Here is a 12188-nt window from a genome sequence, read left to right on the forward strand (position 1 = left end):
CACGGTGTGAGCAGAATTATCTGCAGCTTAATGTGAAAAGGACTAAGGAGCTGGTGGTAGACCTGAGGAGAGCTAAGGTACCGGTGACCCCTGTTTCCATCCAGGGGGTCAGTGTGGACATGGTGGAGGATTACAAATACCTGGGGATACGAATTGACAATAAACTGGACTGGTCAAGGAACACTGAGGCTGTCTACAAGAAGGGTCAGAGCCATCTCTATTTCCTGAGGAGACTGAGGTCCTTTAACATCTGCCGGATGATGCTGAGGATGCTCTACGAGTCTGTGGTGGCCAGTGCTATCATGTTTGCTGTTGTGTGCTGGGGCAGCAGGTTGAGGGTAGCAGACACCAACAGAATCAACAAACTCATTCGTAAGGCCAGTGATGTTGTGGGGATGGAACTGGACTCTCTGACGGTGGTGTCTGAAAAGAGGATGCTGTCCAAGTTGCATGTCATCTTGGTCAATGTCTCCCATCCACTACATAATGTACTGGGTGGGCACAGGAGTACATTCAGCCAGAGACTCATTCCACCGAGATGCAGCACAGAGCGTCATAGGAAGTCATTCCTGCCTGTGGCCATCAAACTTTACAACTCCTCCCTTGGAGGGTCAGACACCCTGAGCCGATAGGCTGGTCCTGGACTTATTTCCTGGCATAATTTACATATTACTATTTAACTATTTATAGTTTTATTACTATTTATTATTTACAGTGCAACTGTAACAAAAACCAATTTCCCCCCGAATCAATAAAGTATGACTATGACTAACTGTCCTACCAAATAGCCTGTGCTCCCAATCCACATTAGCCAACTCCTCCCTCATGCTGTTGTCATCTCCCTTGTTCAAGCATAATACACTAGTTTTAGATCTAACTATTTCATCCTCCATCCGTATCTGAAATTCAGTCACACTATGATCACTCTTTCCAAGAGGATCCCTGACTACAAGATCGTTAATCTTACATAGAAACATAGAAAATAGGTGCAGGAGTAGGCCCTTTGGCCCTTCGAGCCTGCACCGCCATTCAGTATGATCATGGCTGCTCATCCAACTCAGAACCCTGTACCAGCCTTCCCTCCATACTCCCTGATCCCTTTAGCCACAAGGGCCATATCTAACTCCTTCTTAAATATAGCCAATGAACTGTCTCATTGCACAGGACCAGATCTAAGATAGCATGTTCCCTTGTAGGTTCACTAACATGCTGCTCAATAAAGCCATCAACGATGCATTCTATGAAGTCCTCCTCAAGATTTCCTTGACCAACCTGATCCACCCAATCTACGTGGAAGTTAAAATTCCCCATGACAACTGCCGTTCCGTTCTTACGAGCCTCAGTTATTTCTTGGTTAATTGTCTCTGCCACTACAACATTTCAGAAGTTTCTCCAGATGTTCCTCCGTGCTTCTCACGTCTGTCTCCATCAAATCAGGATTGTGCACGGTACCTACTTACAAATATGATATCATTTCGGAGCGGCCAACATCTTCTCCTCCCCTCTGTAGTTACAGTGAAGTAAAGGAAACTACAGAGGCATGAGAAAGGAGTTGGACAGAATTGATTGGAAAAGAACACTGGCAGGGATGATGGCAGAGCAGCAATGGCTGGAATTTCTGGAAGGCAACAGGATATATACATCCCAAAGAGGAAGAAGTATTCTAAAGGCAAGATGACACAACCGTAGCTAACAAGAAAATTCAAAGCCAACATAAAAGCCAAAGGGAGGGTATGTAATAGAGCAAAAATTAGTCGGAAGTTCGAGGATTGTGAAGCTTTTAAAAACTTGTGAAAGTTCCAGGTGTCAGTGGTTCTTGGGAAACTGTAAGTTCTGAGGTAGACAAGTCACCTGGACCAGAGTATGTACACCCCAGGGTTCTGAAAGAGGTGGCTGAGAAGATTGTGGATGCACTAATAATGATCTTTCAAGAATCAGTAGATTCTGGAATGGTTTCAGAAGACTGGAAAATTGCAAATGTCACTTCACTCTGCAAGAAGGGAGGGAGGCAGAAGAAAGGAAACTATAGGCCAGTTAGTCTGACCTCAGTGGTTGGGAAGATGTTGAAGTCGATTGTTAAGAATGAGGTCTCAGGGTACTTGGAGGCACATGGTAAACATAGGTCATAGTCAGCATGGTTTCCTCAAGGGAAAATCTTACCTGACAAGCCTATTGGAATTTTTAAAAAAATAACAAGCAGGATAGACAAAGGAGAATTGGTTGATGTTATGTATTTGGATTTTCAGAAGCTTGACAAGGCGCCACACATGAGGTTGCATAATAAATTACGAGCCCAGGGTATTACAGGAGATTCTAGCATGGATAAATCAGTGGCTGATTGGCAGGAGGCAAAGAGTGGAAATAAAGGGAGCCTTTTCTAGTTGGCTGCTGGCGACTAGTGTTGTTCCACTGGGGTCTGTGTTAGGACCGATTCCTTTTACGTTATATATCAATGATTTGGATGATGGAATTGATGGCTTTGTAGCAAATTTTGCAGACGATATGAAGATAGGTGGAGGGACAAGTAATTTCGAGAAAGAAGAGAGGCTACAGTGAAACTTATGACAGATTAAGACAGATTGGGCAAAGAAATGGCAGATGGAATAGAACGTCAGGAAGTGTATGGTCATGCACTTTTATAGAAGAAATGAAAGGGTTGACTATTTTCTAAATGGAGAGGAAACCCAAAAAAAAATAAAGCACAAAAGGACTTTTGTGCAGGTTTCCCTAAAGGTTAATTTGCAGGTTGAGTACATGGTGAGCAAAACAAAGTTAGCATTCATTTCAAGAAGACTAGAATTTTAATGCCAGGATGTAAAGTTGAAACTTTATAAAGCACTCTTGAGGCCTGACTTGGAGTGTTGTGAACAGGTTTGGACCCCTTATCTCAGGAAGGCTGTGCTGAAAATGGAGAGGGTTCAAAGAAGGTTCACGAAAATTATTCCTGAATTGAATGGCTTGTCATATGAAGAGCTTTTGATGGCTCTGGGTCTGTATTCACTCAAATTGAGGAGAATGAGGGGTGACCTCATTGAAACCTATCGAATGTTTAAAGGCCTTGATCGAGTCAATGTGGATAAGATGTCTCCTAAGATAGGAGAGTCTAAGACCAGAGTACACAGCATCAGAATGGGGCGGCGGGGGGGATGTCCTTCTAGAACAGAGATGAGGAGGAATTTCTGTAGCCAGAGAGTGATGAATCTGCGAATTCTTCGCCACAGGCAGCTGTGGAGACTAATTCTTTTTGTATATTTATGCAAAAGTTTGACATATTCTTGATTGGTCAGGGTATAAAGTGATACAATGAGAAGGCAGGAGATTGGGGCTGAGACGAGAATTGAATCAGCCATGATGAAATGGTGGAGCAGACTCGATGGGCCCAGTGGCCTAATTCTGCTCCAGTATCAAGGTTTTATATCTGCACCGTGGATGTTCCCAAGGCCGGCTGCAAAGGTAGGAGTGTTAGACATAGAGGTAACAATGCCATTCCCTAAAAACCGACAGACTAGATGGGCTGAAGGGCCTGTTTCTGTGCTGCAGTGTTCTACAGCTCCATAATGTGAAAGACGGGCACAGGACAAAGAAGTCTGGTGAGCTGCTGTCGGCAGCCTGTGCCCCAGTAGGGCTGATGGGCTGAGGCTTGTAAGCCGGCTAAAAGTCCATCTCCCGTATCTCCAGACACTTGCAGACCTCTTTTGAAATGTGTTCATCTGTACCTATCAGTTCCCAGTGCTCCCAGTCCCATCCAATCTGACCAAGGCCCTGCGTATTCCGGAAAATACTTCCAAGAATGTACTAATTCAGTTCTCTCTATGCATCTCCCAATCCCATTCTTTACCTCTTTTGCAGATTCTCTATGTTCTCGGTTAGAACGAAGGGATTTCGAGTCAGGAAAGCTCCGAGAAAATCCTTTTCAACTCCCACATCTTTCAGGAACAGAAGTCGCTCTTTCACATCCCTGTCAAAATCTAGCCGCAACAGCATGTTGGCCACATTTGGTCGCCGTTCTAGTTTAGACAGATCTACACCTGGAATTGTAAATACATAACAGTAAAATTGTGATAATTCATTATTAACACATTGCTGAACATAGAATAGTACAGCACAGCACAGGCCCTTCGGCCTACAATGTTGTGCCGACCCTCAAACCCTGCCTCCCATATAACCCACCACCTTAAATTCCTCCATATACCTGTCCAGTAGTCTCTTAAACTTCACTAGTGTATCTGCCTCCACCACTGACTCAGGCAGTGCATTCCACGCACCAACCACTCTCTGAGTAAAAAACCTTCCTCTAATATCCCCCTTGAACTTCCCACCCCTTACCTTAAAGCCATGTCCTCTTGTATTGAGCAGTGGTGCCCTGGGGAAGAGGCGCTGGCTATCCACTCTATCTATTCCTCTTAATACCTTGTATACCTCTATCATGTCTCCTCTCATCCTCCTTCTCTCCAAAGAGTAAAGCCCTAGCTCCCTTAATCTCTGATCATAATCCATACTCTCTAAACCAGGCAGCATTCTGGTAAATCTCCTCTGTACCCTTTCCAATGCTTCCACATCCTTCCTATAGTGAGGTGACCAGAACTGGCCACAGTACTCCAAGTGTGGCCTAACCAGAGTTTTATAGAGCTGCATCATTACATCGCGACTCTTAAACTCTATCCCTCAACTTATGAAAGCTAACACCCCATAAGCTTTCTTAACTACCCTATCCACCTGTGAGGCAACTTTCAGGGATCTGTGGACATGTACCCCGAGATCCCTCTGCTCCTCCACAGATTCTGAGAGGCACATCCTGACCACAGAGGCCTAACAACCATTTTTGGCTTTATTAGGCATTGGTCAGACTGCACTTGGAGTATTGTGAGCAGACATCCCACCCTGCAAAAAACTGATTTCAGGGAGGTAGCACCATCAATTTGCGGGAGACTTCCAGGAGAGATGGGATGTCTGCAATAGAGTAGCTCCTTAGCAGCTAGCCAGCTAGTTTAAATAACGTTAGCTATGCTAATGAACGAATGATACCTGTTAAACTCACCTCAACATGTCTTTTACATTTTAACCCACCATGGGCAATAGAAAAGTCACTGTTGCAAACAGAGCAGCGAGCAACACTGTCATTATTTTTGACCCCTATTAGGTAGGGGTACACTTAAGGGTAGTCTGGGGTGACGTACGTTTTATATTTTCTTTTTTTTTGGAACACTCTCCCATGGCGTGGTCTCGCTTGCTTTCTCTCTCGTGTTCTCGCTCGCTCTCAAAAAAATTGATTTCCGTGATATTGTATATAATTTGCGGTCATCAGGGAGCCACTATTCATATGTGGGAGACTACCGGAACTTCCAGGAGAGGTGGGATGTCAGCAAGCAGCTTTGGGCTCCTTATCATTTGCTGGCATTGGAAAGAGTCCAGAGGGTCAAGAATTATTTCAGCAATGAAAGGGGTGTTTGATGGGGTGGGCAAGTACTCACTGGAGATTAGAAGAATGGGGGAGGGATTTGAAACCTATCGAATATTGAAAGGCCTGGATGGAGTGGACATGGAGAGGATATTTCTTATAGTGGGGGAGCTTACAACAGAAGGCACAGACTCAGAACACAAGGACATTGCTTTTGAAAGGAGATGAGGTGAAATTTCTTCAGCCAGAGGGTGTTGAATCTGTGGAATTCACTGCCACAGACGGCTGTGCAGGCCAAGTCACTGGGTATATTTGAAGTGGAGGTTGATAGGGTTTAGATGAGGCAGGGTGTGAAAGGTTACAGGGAGAAGGCAGGAGAATGGAGTTGAGTGGGATAATAAATCAGCCCTGATGCAGTGGGCCCAGTCGCCTAATTCTGCTCCTACATCTTACACACACAAGTAGGAAGAGAAGGAAGCATTGTTTTTACAAGGAAAGCAGAAAGTAACACAAGGGTGAAAAAAATAATCACTTCCACTTCTCAGGTGCCTCAAAGTAAACGGAGAATATTGTCGGCCCTTTATAAAGACAATTTTAGACGGACATGTTATAATAATGCAAAATGTAATAAAAACTATTTGAATATTCTTAACAAGGCTACCTACAACTGCAGTATGGTGTCAAACTTTACGCCTTTCACACAGGGTGAGATTTCAAACACCTGAAGCTACTTCAAACAAATGCCTATTAATATAAACATGGTTATAAATCAACAGATACCAGGATAGGAATGCAGAGCAAGGTGGGTTTTTGTTGAGAAAGCCTTAGATTTTGGAGAAATTTGATTTAAGTATTAAAAGTTACGCAGGCTATCTGCGCTTTATATATTGGCAGAAAACAAAATACTCAGGACTCAATCAGTAAAAGATTTTTCTTCTCGTTCAGAGTTAAACTCTGAATCAAATTGCCAGTTTGTATGAGGAGGTCAAGTTCATGTTTGATTCCTGGATCACTGGGGCCTCTTCTGGGGGAGGTAGGACTTGTACGAAAAGGGCGGGTTACACCTGAACCCAAAGTGGTCCAATATCCTAGCGGGCACATTTAATAGAGCTGTTAAGGAGGGTTTAAACTAATCTGGTAGGAAATGGAAACCAGAGTGATAGGGCTGAGGAAGGGGAAAACAGAAATAAATCAAAGATAGTGTGCAACAGAGATGAAAGAAAGGACAGGCAGGAGATGAGACTTAATCAAAGCCAGTGGGATGAGTTACAGGGCAATAGAGGTGTGGTGCAGTTAAAACAGAAAGCAACAAATACTGGACTGAAAGTGTTATATTTGAATGCACGCAGCATAAGAAATAAAATGGACGATCTTGAAATTCAGCTACAGATTGGCAAGTATGATGTTGTGGCCATCTCTGAAACTCGGCTAAAGGATGGCTGCCATTGGGAGCTGAACGTCCAAGGATATACGGCGTATCGGAAAGATAGGTTAGTAGACAGAGGGGGTGGTGTGGCCCTGTGTATAAGAAATAATATTAAATCATTAGAAAGAGATGACATAGGATTGGAAGGTGTAGAGTCTCTATGGGTTGAGTTAAGAAATAGCAAGGGTAAAAGGACCCTAATGGCAGTTGTATACAGGCCTCCAAACAGCAGCCAGCATGTGGATTACAAATTACAGCAGGAGAAAGAAAAGGCGTGTCAGAAGGGCAATGTCATGATAATCGTTGGGGATCTTAACATGAAAGTCATGAAACCAAGTCAGTACTGGACCTCAGGAGAGAATTTGTAGAATGTCTAAGGGATGGCTTTTTACAACAGCTTGTTGTTGAGCCCACTAGGGGATCGGCTGTGCTGGATTGGGTGTTGTGCAATATTCTGGAGGTGATAAGAGAGCCTCCTTAGGGAACCCTTAGGGAACAGTGATCACAATATAATCGAGTTCACTTTGAAATTTGAGAGGGAAAAAGTAAATTCCAGTGTGTTGGTATTTCAGTGGAATAAAGGAAATTACAATGGCATGAGAGGGGAACTGGCCAAGGTTCATTGGGAAGGGACACTAGTAGGAAGGACAGCAGAGCAGCAATGACTGGAGTTTCTGCGAAAAATGAGGGAAGTGCAAGACAGATATATTCCAAATAAGAAGAAATTTTCAAAGGGAAGAAGGACACTACCGTGGCTGACAAGCAAAGTCAGAGCCAAAGTAAAAGAGAGGGCATACAAGGAAGCCAGAGCTAGTGGGAAGATAGAAGATTGGGGAGCTTTTAAAAACTTGCAGAAGGAAACTAAGAAGGTCATTAGGACGGAAAAGATAAATTATGAAAGGAAGCTGGCAACCAATATCAAAAAAGATACTAAGAGCTTTTTTTAAGTATATAAAGGGTAAAAGAGAGTCAAGGGTAGATATAGGACTAATACAAAATGACGCTGGAGATATTGTAATGAGAGATGCAGAAATGGCAGAGGAACTTCATGTGTAGTACCTGTTAGCCTGACATCAGTGGTTGGGAAATTGTTGGAATCAATTGTTAGGGATGAGATTACGGAGTACCTGGAGGCAAATGACAAGATAGGCCAAAGCCAGCATGGTTTCCTGAAAGGAAAATCCCGCCTGACAAACCTACTGCAATTCTTTGAGGAAATTACAGGCAGGGTAGATAAGGGAGATGGAATGGATGTGGTGTACTTGGATCTTCAGAAGGCCTTTGATAAGGTGCCACACATGAGGCTACTTAACAAGATAAGAGCCCATGGAATTACAGGGAAGTTACTAGCATTGGCTGGTCAGCAGAAAACAGAGAGTGGGAATAAAGGGATCCTATTCTGGCTGGCTGCCGGTTACCAGTGGAGCTCCACAGGGGTCGGTTTTGGGATCGCTGCTTTTTATGATATGACAAATGATTTGTACTATGGTATTAATGGATGTTGTCATTTAAAGTTTTAAGTTAAATTGGATAGATATATGGATAGGAAAGGAATGGAGGATTATGGGCTGAGTGCAGGTCGCTGGGACTAGGTGAGAGTAAGAGTTCGGCACGGACTAGAAGGGCCGAGATGGCCTGTTTCTGTGCTGTAATTGTTATATGTAAACACAAAATAATCTGCAGATGCTGGGGTCAAAGCAACACTCACAACACACTGGAGGAATTCAGCAGGTCGGGCCGCATCAGTGGAAACGACCAGTCGATGTTTCGGGCCGAGACCCTTCGTCAGGACTGAAGAGGGAGGGGGCAGAGGCCCTATAAAGAAGGTGGGGGGAGGGTGGGAAGGAGAAGGCTGGTAGGTTCCAGGTGAAAAACCAGTAAGGGGAAAGATAAAGGGGCGGGGGAGGGGATAGGCAGGAAAGGTGAAGGAGGAATAGGGGAAAACACAATGGGTAGTAGAAGGAGGTGGAACCATGAGGGAGGTGATAGGCAGCTGGGGGAGGGGGCGGAGTGACATAGGGATAGGGGAAGGGAGGGGGGAGGGAATTACCGGAAGTTGGAGAATTCTATGTTCATACCACGGGGCTGGAGGCTACCTGGACAGTATGGTTCCGCCTCCTTCTACTACCCATTGTGTTTTCCCCTATTCTTTCTTCACCTTTCCTGCCTATCACCTCCCTGCTTCCCCTCCCCCACCCCTTTATCTTTCCCCTTACTGGTTTTTCACCTGGAACTGACCAGCCTTCTCCTTCCCACCCTCCCCCCACCTTCTTTATAGGGCCTCTGCCCCTTCCCTCTTCAGTCCTGACGAAGGGTTCCGGCCCGAAATGTCAACTGATCGTTTCCACGGATGCTGCCCGACCTGCTGAGTTCCTCCAGCGTGTTGTGAGTGTTGCATATGGTTATATGGTTGTGGCTAAATTTGCCAATGATACAAAGATAGATGGAGAAGCAGTTAGTATTGAAAAAACAGAGAGCCTGCAGAAAAACTTAGATAGTTTAGGGGAATGGGCAATGAAGTGGCAAATAAAATGCAATGTTGTAGAGTGTATGGTCATGCACTTTGGTGGAAGAAGTAAGTGGGCAGACTATTACTTAGATGGGGAAAAAAATTCAAAATGCAATGATGCAAAGGGACTGGGGAGTCCTTGTGCAAGGCTAACCTCCAGATTGAGTCAGTGGTGAAGAAGGCGAATGCAATGTTGGCATTCACTTCTAGAGGTATAGAATATAAGAGCAGGGATGTGATGTTGAGGCTTTATAAGGCACTCGTGAGACCACACTTGAGTATTATATGCAGTTTTGGGCTCCTTACTTTAGAAAGGATTTACTGACATTGGAGAGGGTTCAGAGAAGATTCATGAGAATGATTCCAGGAATGAAAGGGTTACCGTATGAGGAATGTCTGGCAGCTCTTGGGCTGTATTCCCTGGAGCTCAGGAGAATGAGGGGGGAATCTCATAGAAAGATTCCAAATGTTAAAAGTCCTGAACAGATTAGATATGGCAAAGTTATTTCCCATGGTAGGGGATTCTAGGACAAGAGAGCACAACTTCAGGATTGAAGGACGTCCATTTAGAACTGAGATGCAGAGAAATTACTTTAGTCAGAAGGTGGTAAATCTGTGGAATTTGTTGCCACGAGTGGCTGTGGAGGCCAAGTCATTGGGTATACTTAAGGCAGAGATAGATAGGTTCTTGATTAGCCAGGACATCAAAGTGTATGGGGAGAAGGCAGGGGAGTGGGGAGGACTGGAAGATTTGGATCAGCCTGTGATTGAATGGCGGAGCAGACTTGATGGGCCGAATGGCCTACTTCTGCTCCTATATCTTATGGTTTTGATTGTCATTTAACCACACATTGAATAGAGCCAAACAAAACAGTGTTCCTCAGGTCCAACAGCACATAGCACATATAGCTACGACAGCAGAAAAAAAGTGTTACAAATAAAACAAAATTTTTAAATGGAATACAAATTTTTGGAAAAATTCAAACAACAATAGGATTAAATCCCTGCCTGAGACCATTTACGTTGATCCAATCGCTAACTAGGGTTTGCATCGTTGGTTACTTTCTCCTTCCTTACTTATTCTGACTGAATTGTGGATGTGGAATCATTTGGACAGGAATTTTCTTTACTCCAAATTGTGGATGTGGAATTATTTAGACGGGAATTTTCTTAACTCCGAATTGCCCTCAGCTTCTATTTCTGACTTTTCCATTTCAAGATTGTTTAATGTTTAATGCTATTTCCAGCACACAAGACTAAAGGTGAACAAAATAGTTGTTACTCTGGATGTGATGGAGCACAAAAAACACAATAAGATAAAAACACAATAAATATAAACACATAAATAGTTTACATAGAGACATTGATTGTATGTCTTAAAGTGATGCTAAGCAGAGGAGTGGTGACTGACAGGAAGGTTTTTTTTGCATAATAGAGGAATTAAGGGTTATGGGGAAAAGACAGGTAGCTGGAGCTGAGTTTACGGACAGATCAGCCATGACCTTATTGAATGGCAGGGCAGGCTTGATGGGCCAGATGGCCGACTGCTGCTCCTATTTCTTATGTTCTTATGTTCTTACGAAATGATAAAGCAGTGGTGGTTGGGGGTGTGGGTTAGTGTGTGGAGGTGTCGATCAGTCTTACCGCTTGGGGAAAGTAACTATTTGTGTCTGGTGATCCTGGTGTGGGTACTACGTAGCCTCCTCCCCGATGGGAGTGGGACACCAGTCCATGAGCAGGGTGGGTGGGATCCTTCCTGATGTTACTGGCCCTTTTCCAGCCCCTTTCTGTTTCGATGTCCTTGTTGGTGGGCAGGCTGGTGCCGGTGATGCATTGGGCAGCTTTGAGAACGTGTGGGAGAGCCTTCCTGTCTGCCACAGTGCAGTTTCCATACCAAACAGCGATCCAGATTGCTAGGAACCATTCAGAACACAGCACAGTACAGGCCCTTCAGCCCTTAATGTCGTGTTGACCTTTTAATCTGCTCCAAGATCAATCTAGCCCTTCCCTCCCACATTGGGATGTGACTGTACGTGGGTGGGTTTGCAAGCAGGAACTCTGGAACAAGGTCAATGTTGAGGAAAACTGGAGGTTTGGCGAACGAGTAGGTACTGGTTTTGTTTGTATTACATACAAGCTCTGATGTGTAACCAAATGGTGTCTGATGTGTAACCAAATGGTGTCAACAGCAATCAGACCAAGATACAAACAGGCGACGAGGCTGAGATCGCAGAGGGCGACTTACAGTGTCTAGAGATATGTAAAATAACTCAGAACATTACAGCCCAGCACAGGGTCTTCAGTCCACAATGTTGTGCCGATCTTATAACACTCTTCAAGATCAATCTAACCCTACCTAACCCTCCCACATAATCCTCCATTTCTCTACCATCCATGTGTATATCCAAGTTTCTGGAATGTCCCTAATGTATCTGCCTCTACCACCACACCGGCAGCACGTTCCACACACCCCCCACTATCAGCGTAAAAAAATACTTACCCCTGACACCCCCTCGCACTTTCCTCCAATCATCTTAAAATGACTCCCCCTCCTATTATCCTGGGAAAAAGTCTCTGGCTATCCACTTATCTGTGCCTGTTACCATCTTGTACACCTCTATCAGGTCACTTCTCATCCTCCTTCTCTCCTGGCTCACTCAACCTACCCTATGCTCTCCAATCCAGGCAGCATTCTGGTAAATTTCCTCTGCACCCTCTAAAGCTTCCATACCCTTCCAATAATGATGCAGCAGAACCGAACACAATACTCCGAGGGTGGCCTTACTGGGGTAACATTACCTCGAAGCTCTCAAACTCAGTCCCCTGACGGCTAAAGGACACATCACACTCCTCCT

At 44.4% G+C, this 12188-nt stretch overlaps 1 protein-coding gene across 1 annotated transcript in view; it reads right to left on the reverse strand.

Moving 5' to 3' along the window:
• The window catches only part of mterf3 (mitochondrial transcription termination factor 3), a 50489-nt gene that overhangs the window by 29354 nt on the left and 8947 nt on the right, over positions 1–12188 (reverse strand). The window contains exon 4 of the mRNA XM_063067359.1: positions 3839–4028. Within this exon, the coding sequence (XP_062923429.1) occupies positions 3839–4028 (190 nt within the window). The remainder of the gene's footprint in view (positions 1–3838; positions 4029–12188) is intronic.

The sequence above is a fragment of the Mobula hypostoma genome, chromosome 1 (genome assembly GCF_963921235.1).
Source record: "Mobula hypostoma chromosome 1, sMobHyp1.1, whole genome shotgun sequence".
In the NCBI taxonomy this organism is placed as follows: Eukaryota; Metazoa; Chordata; class Chondrichthyes; order Myliobatiformes; family Myliobatidae; genus Mobula; species Mobula hypostoma.